Raw genomic sequence first — 15,483 nt, 5'->3', positions numbered from 1 at the left:
GACGTTTGATTGACCGCTTGTTTAAAAAATAAATGTCGGCAGTCGCATGCAGACATTGTACCTGGACAAAATGATTGATTTTCAGGTTTGCACATCAGCGTCTCGTTTTTGAGTAATTATTAATGAATAAATATGGCCTATTATTAGTAGGGATGAATGAGTACACCACTGTCTGTATCTGTTCACGTATATAAATAATCGGTATCCATATCTGTGCTCAGAATGGGTGGGGCATAAACCACTTATCCTCACAAGGGTCGCGGGGTGCTGGAGCCTATCCCAGTTGTCTTCCGGCGAGTTGTTATTATTATTATTGTTATTATTATTGTAATTATTATTATTATTATCATGATTATTATTATTGTTCATTCATTCATTCATTCATTCATTTTCTACCGCTTATCCTCACGAGGGTCGCGGGGGTGCTGGAGCCTATCCCAGCTGTCTTCGGGCGAGTTATTATTATTATCATTATTATTATTATTGTTCATTCATTAATTCAATATTCATTTTCTACCGCTTATCCTCACAAGGGTTGTGGGGGTGCTGGAGCCTATCCCAGCTGTCTTCGGGCGAGTTATTATTATTATTATTGTTATTATTATTATTATCATGCTTATTATTATTATTATTATTGTTCATTCATTCATTCATTCATTTTCTACTGCTTATCCTCACGAGGGTCGTGGGGGTGCTGGAGCCTATCCCAGCTGTCTTCGGGCGAGTTATTATTATCATTATTATTATTATTATTGTTCATTCATTAATTCATTATTCATTTTCTACTGCTTATCCTCACAAGGGTTGTGGGGGTGCTGGAGCCTATCCCAGCTGTCTTCGGGCGAGTCATTATTATTATTGTTATTATTATTATTGTTATTATTATTATTTTTGTTCATTCATTCATTCATTCATTTTCTACCGCTTATCCTCACAAGGGTCGCGGGGGTGCTGGAGCCTATCCCAGCTGTCTTCGGGCAAGTTATTATTGTTATTATTATTATCATTATTATTATTATTATTATTATTATTATTATTATTATTATTATTATTATTATTATTATCGTTATTATTTACTATCATTATTTTTTATATCATTATTATCATTTATTTTCATTATTTTACTTTGCCTCAGTAACATGACACAAAATATTCTACCATTAATGTGATATTATTTAACATGTATTGATTATACGAATATATGCATTGATTATTATGTTAAATGGACAATTATTCCTATTTAATATTAATATAAAATATTTGACAAACATTTTTACTCTGCATCCGTGCAATATATGCAATATGTGTACTGTTAATATTTACTGTGTATCAATATGTAAAAATGGTAAAAATATATATTTTGACTTTGCATTATGTACAGCAATTGAAATTGCGGCAAAATATCACATTTATTTCATAGTAATTTCATTTTCTACCACTTATCCTCACGAAGGTCGCGGGGGGAGCCGGAGGGGTGGAGCCTATTTTGGACGTAATTCCGTTCAGTTCAGTAACACTTGATGAAATGCGGCACCGAGTCCAAAGTGTTGTTCTGTCTAAACGCCTGCTGCCAAAAAATGATTATCTTTGACATTGAGATTGGTATGGGGGAGGAGGTGGGGGGGGGGGGGGGGGGGGGGGGGCAGCGCTAAAAAGTGTGGTAATTAAGAGAAAGTGATTGTTGTGTGCAAGTTCTTAATCATCACACACAGATTGGATCAGGTGCCAGCTGTGTATTACAATCTCATTTCAACACATTCTGTTATTTTTTTATTTTTCCCAGGTTTTGTCTTTGTTGCATACATCTGTTCCGACTCGTGCCGTGCTTTAGATATATGCACATGCCAAAAATAGCACATATCAGCAACTATTGTTTATGTCTTTTCTATGGACAATAACATAGACTGGATATACTTTAGAGTAGTCAGTGTGTAGACGTTTTTTTGAAGGGAATGGATTTTAGGCTGCTGACAATGCCACCATGCATGCTGGAATTAGTGTTTCCCTCAATGAACCACAGCTCCCCCGATGCTGGCAGCACTCATGCAGCCTGCACTCATGCATCTGGTTCACAATAGGTGGTCCAGAGTTGTTATTAACCCTCACGAGGGTCGCAGGGGTGCTGGAGCCTATCCCAGCTGTCTTCAGGCGTGAGGCGGGGTACACCCTGGACTGGTGGCCAGCCAGCCAATCACAGGGCACATATAGACAAACAACCATTCACACTCACATTCATACCTATGGACAATTTGGAGTCGCTAATTAACCTAGCATGTTTTTGGAATGTGGGAGGAAACCGGAGTACCCGGAGAAAACCCGGCCAGAGATGGCCGAGGGTGGAATCAAACTCAGGTCTCCTAGCTGTGTGTTCTACGCGCTAACCACTCCACACCACACCAGTCCATAATACAGTCATTAAGTTTCAAAAATTCATAAATTAATGAATTGATCGCTGTCTTGTGGTTGACTATAGCCTATTATTAGTCAAATCAAATATTGCAATACATTCATTCATTTTCTACCGCTTATCCTCACGAGGGTGCTGGAGCCTATCCCAGCTGTCTTCGGGCAAGAGGCGGGGTACACCCTGGACTGGTCGCCAGCCAGCCAATCACAGGGCACATATGGACAAACAACCATTCACACTCACATTCATACCTATTGACAGTTGCTAATTAACCTAGCATGTTTTGGGAATGTGGGAGGACACCGGAGTACCCGGAGAACATGCAAACTCCACACAGAGATGGCCGAGGGTGGAATTGAACCCTGGTCTCCTAGCTGTGAGGTCACCACTAGACCACCGTGCCACTCTGACATTAATATATATGCGTCAAAATTCACCATAGATGTTTCTTTAGTGATCAATACTAAAATTAGAAAATAAATAAAACTAATTAATTTAAGAGATATGTTCTATAGCTCTCAGTGATAGCCAATTAACAAAATAATTCAATTTATGAACATTATTTTTTTTAGGTTCATTTTACCATTTTTAGAAATTAAAATGGAGGGGTATAGTGACAAAAAAAGGCCTCCATGGCCACACCAAAAGTATTAAAACCAACATTTTCATGGATGAGGAAGCCTAAGAATGCTAACCAAGACATGAGAAATTTGATTGTAACTTATTGTTTTTAGTGTATTTTATATCTGATTTAATACATGGGTCAAAACCGATCCGTTAATACCAGAAATCGAACACAAGAGGAAGGTTAACAAATGCTTCTGATCTAAAATGCACAGCGGCTGTTTGTTTTACGACTTCTGCTCCTACGACATTCCGGCCCCACCTACCTTCCTTCTCTCCCTGGAGTGCTGGAGCTGAGGCTCCTTCTCGTTAGTATTCCATCTCACAAGCCAACAAAGGGCGGAACGCCTCTTTGGCTATCTCCATCTTTTTGTAGCGCTACGAAACGAGCCACACTTGAGCAGAGATGCAAACAATGTAAATGGATGGTAAACAAATGCAAGATAATGATGCACTTTTGAGTGTGTTTTGGTGTGTGATGTTCCAAAAGGAGCTCATATCCTGCAGCCATTGTGTGAGTACTTGTGTACTGCGTGTGTGGAAGTATTATTTGTTTCATGTTAACACAAATTGATAGAAGAAAATATGATGAATAAATTGAAATTTAAAATAAGTAAATACTATAAATGGGCGACACGGTGGTCGAGTGGTTAGCGCGCAGACCTCACAGCTAGGAGACCAGGGTTCAATTCCACCCTCGGCCATCTCTGTGTGGAGTTTGCATGTTCTCCCCGTGCATTTTCTCCGGGTACTGCGGTTTCCTCCCACATTCCAAAAACATGCTAGGTTAATTAGCGACTCCAAATTGTCCATAGGTATGAATGTGAGTGTGAATGGTTGTTTGTCTATATGTGCCCTGTGATTGGCTGGCCACCAGTCCAGGGTGTACCCCGCCTCTCACCCAAAGACAGCTGGGATAGGCTCCAGCACCAACCGCTAGCCTCGTGAGGATAAGTGGTAGAAAATGAATGAATGTATTGCAGTATTTGATTTGACTAATAATAGGCTATAGTCAACCACAAGACAGCGATCAATTAATTAATTTATGAACTTCTGAAACTTAATGACTGTATTATGGACTGAGTGGTTAGCACGTAGGCCACACAGCTCGGAGACCTGAGTTCGATTCCACCCTCGGCCATCTCTGGCCGGGTTTTCTCCGGGTACTGCGGTTTCCTCCCACATTCCAAAAACATGCTAGGTTAATTAGCGACTCCAAATTGTCCATAGGTATGAATGTGAGTGTGAATGGTTGTTTGTCTATATGTGCCCTGTGATTGGCTGGCCACCAGTCCAGGGTGTACTCCGCCTCTCACCCGAAGACAGCTGGGATAGGCTCCAGCACCCCTGCATCCCTCGTGAGGATAAGAGGTAGAAAATGAATGAATGTATTGTAGTATTTTATTAGACTAATAACATGCTATAGTCAACCACAAGACAGCGATCAATTAATTAATTTATGAATTTTTGAAACTTAATGACTGTATTATGGACTGAGTGGTTAGCGCGTAGGCCACACAGCTAGGAGACCCGAGTTCGATTCCCCCCTCGGTCATCTCTGGCCGGGTTTTCTCCGGGTACTCCGGTTTCCTCCCACATTCCAAAAACATGCTAGGTTAATTAGCGACTCCAAATTGTCCATAGGTATGAATGTGAGTGTGAATGGTTGTTTGTCTATATGTGCCCTGTGATTGGCTGGCGACCAGTCCAGGGTGTACCCAACCTCTCGCAATGAATGAATGAATGAATAAATACTTTAAATACTAAAACAGGCGACCCACCTGCTTTGCACCGCCATGCAAACCACACCTCCTAGTCTGGAGAGCGTTACCTCATAGCCAATCACTGTTAATTAGCACCGAGAACGTGTGGGAGTGCGATGGGTGGGCTTCAAGCCGTCTCCCACAGTCCTCTGCAAATTAGCGTCTGCATGTCTTATGAAACAACTTCAAACGTTGTGTAACTGACGCAGACACGAGGGAGGGAACATGCTGAATCTTCCTGAGGGGGACTCTGTTTTTTTTATTATTATTATTATTTTTTTAATTCATTTAAATAACTCCACTTCCCTCATATGGATCAACTCCCGACACGCTCAATAAATTAAGACGCAATATTTAAGAATTCATTAACTTTTTAAACTTTGCTGCTTTACCAGGGGGAGGCCTCATAAAATATGCAATTGTTCTCATTTATCCTCGAAGACGATACACTGTACACACAGTATGTTAATAATTTACGCCGGCTATTCGTCTCTTTAATGGCGTTGCGCTCACCTCCTGAATTCACGCTGCTGCCGACGGGTTTCAACTGGTGTCTTACTTAAACTGATTGGGAAATTGCATTTTAAATTGCGGCACATTTAGCATGGACTCAGGTTGAATATATTACCTCATGTGACACATTATTAAGTGTATAATAGTCTGCAAAGAGTCCCCATTGTTATTATAGTAATACGTTTGATTCATAGTTAGCATGAATAGAAATGCGCCAGGTAATGTTTATTATTGTATTTATATATGTATTATATGCATATATTTATTCATATATTTTATTTGTAATTTAAAACTAACAATTGGCTACCTTATGGTAAAAAAAAAAAACAATAGTATTAACTATTATTATTATTATTACCGTGTGTATTACGTGAAGTTCTACAAGAAAGATGGAAAAAAATCAACAAATAATATGTTATCAATTAATAATATTTTTATTCTATATTTATTATTTATTAAAAATATAATATAAAAAACAAAATGTAATAATTAATGTTTGAATTATATATGTATTTTTATTTATTGATTTTTTTAAATGCATTGTGTCCATATTTTTCAATCTTGTTATATTGTAGGTTAAAGGTTAAAGAATTTAATTAATTATTAATAAATGAATAAAAAACGCTGATAATATTATTAATAATAATATTAACAATAATTGTAATAATTAATAATATATGAATAATTAAATTTGTATAAATAATAAAAATAAATAAAAAATATCAATGATAATAATCCAATAATTATTTAACAATAATAATTATTATTTCTATTTCTATATATTTTCTATCTCTGTCTTGTAGAACTTGGAGCTGTATTATTATTATTATTATTATTATTATTATTATTATTATTATTATTATTATTATTATTATTATTATTATTATTATTATTATTATTTTACTTTGTGTCAGTAATATGACACAAATTATTCTACCATTAATATTATATTATTTAACTTTTATTATTATTACTATTATTATTATTGTTATTATTGTCAGTATTATTGTTATTGTTATTATTATTAACAATGAAATAATAAGTCCTTAACTAACCAGCATACTGTATCTTTGTTAATGTTCACTAAAAGCATAAAGAGAGTATTTATTTCAAGCTCAATTTATTATTATTATTATTTTTTTTTTGTTGGTATTACTTCAACGTGAACCTCCAGGCTCTCACTTCCTGTCTGCCTGGCTGTTAAACAGGAACTCATTGTAATGGTAACAATGGATGGGATGGCGTGACCATGTGGGATGTGAAGTGGATCAAGCTTACACACACGCACACACACACACACACACACACACACACACACACACTAAGTTGTCATCTGTGTCTACTTTGCCCCTGCAGCTTTGCAGAGATTCCCAAATTCTTTCAGCATCATTTTTCTTCCAGCTGGGTTTTTTTTTTTATTATTATGTATTTATCTATTTATTTGTGAAAATGTGCTATCACGGCACTGCCAGAGTGCAAGGAGATGATCCTGGTTTTGATGATCAAGACTTGATAAGGTGGGCCCCCCTTTTAGATGACAAGGTGACACTATCTAACAAGGTCTGCAACACCCACGTTGAGCAGGTTTCTTGTCGGGCATCAAATTCGACATATATGCAGTTGTTGGATTCGACTCCAATTACTGCATGAAAGGCAACTATACTGCTATGTAAAATGATTACTATTACAATATGCAGTTTTTACAGTACTATAGATGTACTAGCCACTGACAATGAGTCATTCATTCATTCATTCATTTTCTACCGCTTTTCTTCACGAGGGTCGCGGGGGTTGCTGGAGCCTATCCCAGCTGTCTTCGGGCGAGAGGCGGGGTACACCCTGGACTGGTGGCCAGCCAGCCAATCACAGGGCACATATAGACAAACAACCATTCACACTCACATTCATACCTATGGACAATTTGGAGTCGCTAATTAACCTAGCATGTTTTTGGAATGTGGGAGGAAACCGGAGTACCCGGAGAAAACCCGGCCAGAGATGGCTGAGGGTGGAATCGAACTCAGGTCTCCTAGCTGTGTGGCCTGCGCGCTAACCACTCAGTCCATAATACAGTCATTAAGTTTCAAAAATTCATAAATTAATTAATTGATCGCTGTCTTGTGGTTGACTATAGCCTATTATTAGTCAAATTATATACTGCAATACATTCATTTATTTTCTACCTCTTATCCTCGCTGGGGTGCTGGAGCCTATCCCAGCTGTCTTCGGGCGAGACGTGGGGTACACCCTGGACTGGTCGCCAGCCAGCCAATCACAGGGCACATATAGACAAACAACCATTCACACTCACATTCATACCTATGGACAATTTGGAGTCGCTAATTAACCTAGCATGTTTTTGGAATGTGGGAGGAAACCGGAGTACCCGGAGAAAACCCGGCCAGAGATGGCTGAGGGTGGAATCGAAACTCAGGTCTCCTAGCTGTGTGGCCTGCGCGCTAACCACTCAGTCCATAATACAGTCATTAAGTTTCAAAAATTCATAAATTAATTAATTGATCGCTGTCTTGTGGTTGACTATAGCATGTTATTAGTCGAATCAAACAACCATTCACACTCACATTCATACATGCTAATTAACATAGCATGTTTTTGGAATGTGTGAGGAAACCGGAGTACCCGGAAAAAACCCACGCATGCACGGGGGAGAACATGCAAACTCCACACAGAGATGCCCGAGGGTGGAATTGAACCCTGGTCTCATAGCTGTGAGGTCTGCGTGCTAACCACTCGACCACCGTGCCGACCTGACAATGAGTCAATACACTGCTATTATTAGAAGATATCCGCCTACAGTCAACAGTGTGGTAGTCTGGGGCTGCATGAGTGCTGCCGGCAGTATGGAGTTTGAAAAAAAAAAAATATTGTAATAAAAATGTTTTCTGAAATGTGACGGACGTCCTGACTTTATCTGTTTGTCTTTATGACGTTGGGATTACCGGCGCCAAAAGTTCAGACGTCGTCAGGACAGTGTTTACACGACTCTTGCAACCATAGCTTTATCACTTACATCACTCCCGAGTACTCTCCATCTCAGCTTCTCCACCAGGACCCGGCCTTCCTGTCACTCATTTGCTATCAGGCATGCTACAGACGGCCTTTTTTTCCTCCTTCCTGACAGTTCCTGTTCCATCCCCCTCGGTCCTTAGCTTTCCTGTACTTCACTTTGACTCTAGTAAGGCTTTTTTTGGGGGGTTCGTTTGTCACCTGACTGTTTGTTTTTGTGTGTGTCCCGCAGGTGTAAGGAAGGCTACCACGGTCTACGGTGTGACCAGTTTGTACCCAAGACCGATGCCATCTTGTCTGACCCAAGTATGTCCTCTTTTTGAATTTTTTTGTTTTGTATTTGTGTATTTAACGGTAACCTGTGACACCAACCAATAAGGTGATCGGGTAAAAGAAACAAAAATACCTTCAGTTTTAGGTAATAATGATAATAATTATTAATCATATTACACATAACACATTCTCTTAGCATATTCTCTTAGCATGGCCGAGGGTGGAATCGAACTCGGGTCTCCAAGCTGTGTGGCCTGTGCGCTAACCACTCAGTCCATAATACAGTCATTAAGTTTCAAAAATTCATAAATTAATTAATTGATCGCTGTCTTGTGGTTGACTATAGCCTATTATTAGTCTAATCAAATACTGCAATACATTCATTCATTTTCTACCTCTTATCCTCACGAGGAACGCAGAGGTGCTGGAGCCTATCCCAGCTGTCACCAGCCAATCACAGGGCACCTATAAACAAACAACCATTCACACTCACATTCATACCTATGGACAATTTGGAGTCGCTAATTAACCTAGCATGTTTTTGGAATGTGGGAGGAAACCGGAGTACCCGGAGAAAACCCGGCCAGAGATGGCCGAGGGTGGAATCGAACTCGGGTCTCCTAGCTGTGTGGCCTGTGCGCTAACCACTCAGTCCATAATACAGTCATTAAGTTTCAAAAATTCATAAATTAATGAATTGATCGCTGTCTTGTGGTTGACTATAGCCTATTATTAGTCTAATCAAATACTGCAATACATTCATTCATTCATTCATTTTCTACCTCTTATCCTCACGAGGAACACAGGGGTGCTAGAGCCTATCCCAGCTGTCTTTGGGTGAGAGGCGCGGTACCAGCCTCACCAGCCAATCACAGGGCACATATAGACAAACAACCATTCACACTCACATTCATACCTATCGACAATTTGGAGTCGCTAATTAACCTAGCATGTTTTTGGAATGTGGGAGGAAACCGGAGTACCCGGAGAAAACCCACGCATGCACGGTGAGAACATGCAAACTCCACACAGAGATATCCGAGGGTGGAATCGAACTCAGGTATGTATAATATGTCAGAAATTTAATAAAAACGTCAATCTGCCGCCATAGAAAATGGATATGTGGTGTCAAATAGGAGAAATAACAACTCCCACAATGAAACATGGGCGCCACAAGGGACGTAGGAATTGAACAAGGGAGGGTGGAATTGAACTCGGGTCTCCTAGCTGTGAGGCCTGCGTGCTTTTCAAGAATATATTAGTTAATAAATGCTTGAATCTGGCGTGTTATTCGAAAAATATTTATCAGATTTTACATATGTTTTGCCTGAATACAACATTTTCCAGCATGAAGATAAACTACAAGTATAAGGCATTCGGAAAACGCATTGGAAGACATGATAAAATGCGGTACTCTGGTAGTATACTAATGTGAGTGTGAATGGTTGTTTGTCTATACGTGCCTTGTGATTGGCTGGCGACCAGTCCAGGGTGTACCCCGCCTCTCGCTCGAAGACAGCTGGGATAGGCTCCAGCACCCCTGCGACCCTCGTGAGGAAAAAGCGGTAGAAAATGAATGAATGTTAGTATATTCTGTTAGTGTTACTGTTAGTGTAATGTTGGTGAGATACACAAGCACCAGACTAGTTCGCTGGACAAACAGACTTTTATTGCAGGTTGGAATTATCTCATAACCCACTCAACGGTAAAACTCGATTTCATTTTCCCGATTTCGAAGACAAAAATGACCGTGTGACATCGTCTCGGCGTGCCACATGTTGAAAAGCCCTACGTATGCAATATTTGTTCGTCAATTTGACCAATATTGTGTTTAAACAAGGCTTTCAGAGATGGATCAGCCCTCCAGTTTTGCCTAATCCGACTAACAGATGGGCACACAGATGGATGCCAGAGTTATTAAACCCATACACCAAAACAGACACTCCAAATACACAACTCAGAGTACCGTTGCTTGACACAGCATCTTTTCTTTTTTTACTGCAACAAACATTTCTATGACGGTCAATCTCGGCGAGGCGATCCCCGACGACTATAATTACCTGTTTCAGCTGTCTCTTCTACTCAAAACGCGACGTTCCTTAGTGTCCGTGATGGGAGATTTTTATCACATAAACATGCATGCACAATGAAAAAAAATAGTCTTTATACAAGAGTGCGTCACAAAAAGCTTAATTTCTCCTCGTACCGTGTGTTTGATACCAGCAAGCCCCTATGAGAGCCACTTAATTGGGTCACAAGTCAGCGTCGCAAAAATACTATGTGCTTTATACGTCCCTTGTGGCGTCCATGTTTCATTGTGGGAGTTGTTATTTCTCCTATTTGACACCACATATCCATTTTCTATGGCGGCAGATTGACGTTTTTATTATATTTCTGACATATTATACATACATGAGTTTGATTCCACCCTCGGATATCTCTGTGTGGAGTTTGCATGTTCTCCCCGTGCATGCGTGGGTTTTCTGCGGGTACTCCGGTTTCCTCCCACATTCCAAAAACATGCTAGGTTAATTGGCGACTCCAAATTGTCCATAGGTATGAATGTGAGTGTGAATGGTTGTTTGTCTATATGTGCCCTGTGATTGGCTGGCCACCAGTCCAGGGTGTACCCCGCCTCTCTCCCCAAGAGAGGGATAGGCTCCAGCACCCCCGTGACCCTTGTGAGGATAAGCGGTACAAACTCCACACAAAGATGGCCGAGGGTGGAATCAAACTTGGGTCTCCTAACTGTGTGGCCTGCACCCTAACCACTTGTCCGCCGTGCATCCCAATTTTGAATGTGATGTTCTTTAATGTGGGATAGGCTCCAGCATCCCCCGCAACCCTCGTGAGCATAAGCGGTACAAACTCCGCACAGAGATGGCCGAGGGTGGAATCGAACTTGGGTCTCCTAACTGTGTGTCCTGAATGCTAACCACTTGTCCACCGTGCATCCAATTTTGAATGTGATGTTCTTTAATGTGGGATAGGCTCTAGCACCCTCCGCGACCCTCGTGAGGATAAGCGGTACAAACTCCGCACAGAGATGGCCGAGGGTGGAATCGAACTCGGGTCTCCTAACTGTGTGGCCTGCATGCTAACCACTTGACCACCGTGCATCCAATTTTGAATGTGATGTTCTTTAATGCGGGATAGGTTCCAGCACCCCCCAAGACCCTTGTGAGGAAAAGCAGTAGAAAATGAATGAATGAATGTTCTTTAATGTGGGATAGGCTCCAGCCCCCCGCGACCCTCGTGAGGATAAGCGGTACAAACTCCACACAGAGATGGCTGAGGGTGGAATCGAACTTGGGTCTCCTAACTGTGTGGCCTGCATGCTAACCACTTTCCACCGTGCATCCAATTTTGAATGTGATGTTCTTTAATGTGGGATAGGCTCCAGCACGGCAGAAAATTAATTAATGAATGTTCTTTAATGTAACACATGTTTAAAAAAAAACTAATCCATTATTATTGTTTAGGAAGCCATAGTGTACCGAGCAGCCAGAACATTCTTGGTTGTATGGTTGCCATCTCACCTTTTCTGTGCCGGAATTGCCAATAAAGTACAGGAAAGCCAAAGAAAAAGCAAAACAATTATGGGATCATTACTCTGAATGCTAACAAAAAGTGAGTATTTGACGAAAATTTGACCAGCAGGACAAATTCACCCAGATTACCCAGAGTTCAGAGGATTATCCTGCTTTCAAAAGCCAAATCACGTCCTAACACACATGGAGTACATGCACACACTTAGTAATAGCAGCTATAAGTGGGACAATTCATTGTGTGTTGTTTGTTTTCAGATGCACAAATTCACCAGAAATTGACTCTCGGCCGTCGTGCAGTCGGTAGCTTCAAATCACTCTGACGTCGGGGAGGAAAAAAAAAAAAAAAAAAAATTCTGTCATCCACAAAAACCACCACCTCACCTCGAGCATCTTTACAATCACACTCCATCCATCAGCTCCCCGCGCCTTTTGTCTCGCTATTGACTCTCCACAAGTGAGCATCCTCTGTGAGATACAAAGACGAGCGCAAACGACAGGTCCCAAGCGTCTTTGCAGCTCACAGTTAAAAAGAGAACACAGCACTGCAGGGAAGCTAGCTTTGGAAATGAGGTGGGGAGAAGGTGAGAGGGTCTTGCATTGGTTCACAGTAGGGGGGGGTGGTTCCATCTTTAATTGGACTCGTGGGAGTCCGGAAGGTATGCAATTTAGCTTAAAGCTGGATGAGTCACCTACTTGCTTAAAATTAAGGACACGGGCCATCGAAAGTGTGGATTCAGGACACTTTCTCCTTAGAGATGGTAGAAGGGATACTTCATATTCAGCAGAAATGGGTATAAAAACTTCATTTTGGGATATTTTATTTTGAATTTATTTCAAATGTATTGGTTTATTCATTCATTCATTTTCTACCGCTTATCCTCACAAGGTATTTTGAGTTTGTATAGTAGTTGGTTAATATTCTGCATCATACATTGGTAGTGTATTGTCTGGTTGATGTGGCACAATACTCTTACTGTAGTACTGTAGCTATATGTGCAGTATATGTATTTACATTCCAGCAGCCATTTTTATTCATTCATTCATTCATTTTCACGAGTGTCGCGCGGGTGCTGGAGCCTATCCCAGCTGTCTTCAGGCACTCTGGACTGGTGGCCAGCAAATCACAGGGCACATATAGACAAACAACCATTCACACTCACATTCATACCTATGGACAATTTGGAGTCGCTAATTAACCTAGCATGTTTTTGGAATGTGGGAGGAAACCGGAGTACTCGTGATACATAGAGTGCTGTACCAGAAGTAGTGAATTTCTGAATTTGACGCTCGTGTCACGTTTCGTTCGAACTCATACGCGGCGATCGTGTTTTGATCTAACAAATCTTAAATAATTTTGATCAAATGTAAAAAAACTTTTAGCTTCTGCTTAGACGTTAACACCACAGAAACTGTTTACCTCTTGTGAAAAAAACAGCCATAAGTCAAGGGGGAGCACCGGAATTGCAAGGTTTATAGTGTGTGTTTATTATTACGTGTATTATCATCACAGTCCTGTTCCCACAACTCAATACAAAGGGCCAAAAATGAGCATAATTTTGGTTAGCACGCAGGCCTCACAGCTCGGAGACCAGGGTTCGATTCCACCCTCGGCCATCTCGGCCATTTTTGTGTTTATTTTAGATGTCAGATTGCACTAAATTGATTTCATGTTTACGCTAAAAGAACCGCAGTTCCCGTGATGCATAGAGTGCTGTACCAGAAGTAGTGAATTTCTGAATTTGACGCTCGTGTCACGTTTCGATAGAACTCATACGCAGCGATCGTGTTTTGATCGAACAAATCTTAAATAATTTTGCTGAAATGTAATTTTTTTTAGCTTCTGCTTAGACGTTAACACCGCAGAAGCTGTTTACCTCTTGTGAAAAAAACAGCCATAAGTCAAGGGGGAGCACCGGAATTGCAAGGTTCATAGTGTGTGTTTATTTATAGGAGTCTACAACTCAATACAAAGGGCCAAAAATGAGCATAATTTTGGTTAGCACGCAGCCTCACAGCTCGGACACCAGGGTTCGATTCCACCCTCGGCCATCTCGGCCATTTTTGTGTTTATTTTAGATGGCAGATTGCAGTAAATTGATTTTATGTTTACGCTAAAAGAACAGCAGTTCCCGTGATGCATAGAGTGCTGTACCAGAAGTAGTGAATTTCTGAATTTGACGTTCGTGTCACGTTTCGATAGAACTCATACGCAGCGATCGTGTTTTGATCTAACAAATCTTCAATAATTTTGATCAAATGTCACATTTTTTAGCTTTTGCTTAGATGTTAACACAGCAGCAACTGTTTACCTCTTATGAAAAAAACAGCCACATGTCAAGAGGGAGCACCGGAATTGCAAGGTTTATAGTGTGTGTTTATTATTACGTGTATTATCATCACAGTCCTGTTCCCACAACATTGTCACGTTTGATGTTGCATATCATGAAATCTCATGACTCCCCTTGTGCATATACATGAAGTGAATGGAGGAGTAAGGTTCCCCGGGGTGATAAAGTTAGCGCATACTGTATGCATCCTCTCTGATTTGATATGATAACTTTGATGTTTACATGTAGATACATTCATATTTCATGTTCAAATGCCCGTTCTTTGTCTTAAGAGGCTGAAAAGCGAGCAAAATGTTTTTTTGTGTTTTATGTGAAGCTCAGAGCTAAATATATGACAGTGTATTTACACAGGATATTGCACGCAGTTGCACACATTGGCTGCATTCCTTGTTCAAGGATGGGATTATGGATTTGATTCATGGCGTCATTGTCTTCCTTCCCGCGGCCAGATTCCCGTCTCGTAATCAGGCCGAGAGCATCTGACACAGGTATTCTCCCGTCTCGCTCGAAACGCTGTAAACGACTACCCGGGGGTGTTTAGCATTGCCAGCGCCGAGGATTGAACGCCTTCTGTTATTATGATTGGTGAATGCCTTCAGACAAAGCTACGCCAAGAGGAAGCGGTCGACCGAAGTGTCGACTGTAGCCAAGAGCGACGGCGGAAAACGGATAATCGAGATCAGGTGGCATTGCAAAAAGATGCTTCGTCTTTGGTTTTTTTTTTTGCGGACGCACGGGGGGACGGCGTGAACCTGCTAGCAGGGTCTAAAGGTTCATCTCAAAGCATCCCGTGGATAATGTCCTCCTTCGGGAATTGATCAGGCGGTGACTGTCTTAATCATTCACTACGCCGAGCTTGACTGTGAATCAGATAGAGCGTGAAATAAAGGCTGACATTTGTTTATTAATCCTTGAGGGTCCTGGAGATAAATCTGGAAGTGGACTTCATTGTGTTCAATAAAAAAAAAAAAAAATGA

General features: G+C 40.8%; 1 protein-coding gene across 1 annotated transcript in view; it reads left to right on the top strand.

The window, feature by feature from the left end:
* Positions 1 to 15,483, top strand: part of nrg3b (neuregulin 3b) — a 268,690-nt gene that overhangs the window by 209,221 nt on the left and 43,986 nt on the right. Inside the window, exon 3 of the mRNA XM_058061816.1 lies at positions 8,567 to 8,640. Within this exon, the coding sequence (XP_057917799.1) occupies positions 8,567 to 8,640 (74 nt within the window). The remainder of the gene's footprint in view (positions 1 to 8,566; positions 8,641 to 15,483) is intronic.

Source organism: Doryrhamphus excisus, chromosome 22, assembly GCF_030265055.1.
Source record: "Doryrhamphus excisus isolate RoL2022-K1 chromosome 22, RoL_Dexc_1.0, whole genome shotgun sequence".
NCBI lineage: Eukaryota > Metazoa > Chordata > Actinopteri > Syngnathiformes > Syngnathidae > Doryrhamphus > Doryrhamphus excisus.
Note: the sequence above shows the minus strand (reverse complement) of the source record. Positions and strands in the feature narration are given on the sequence as shown.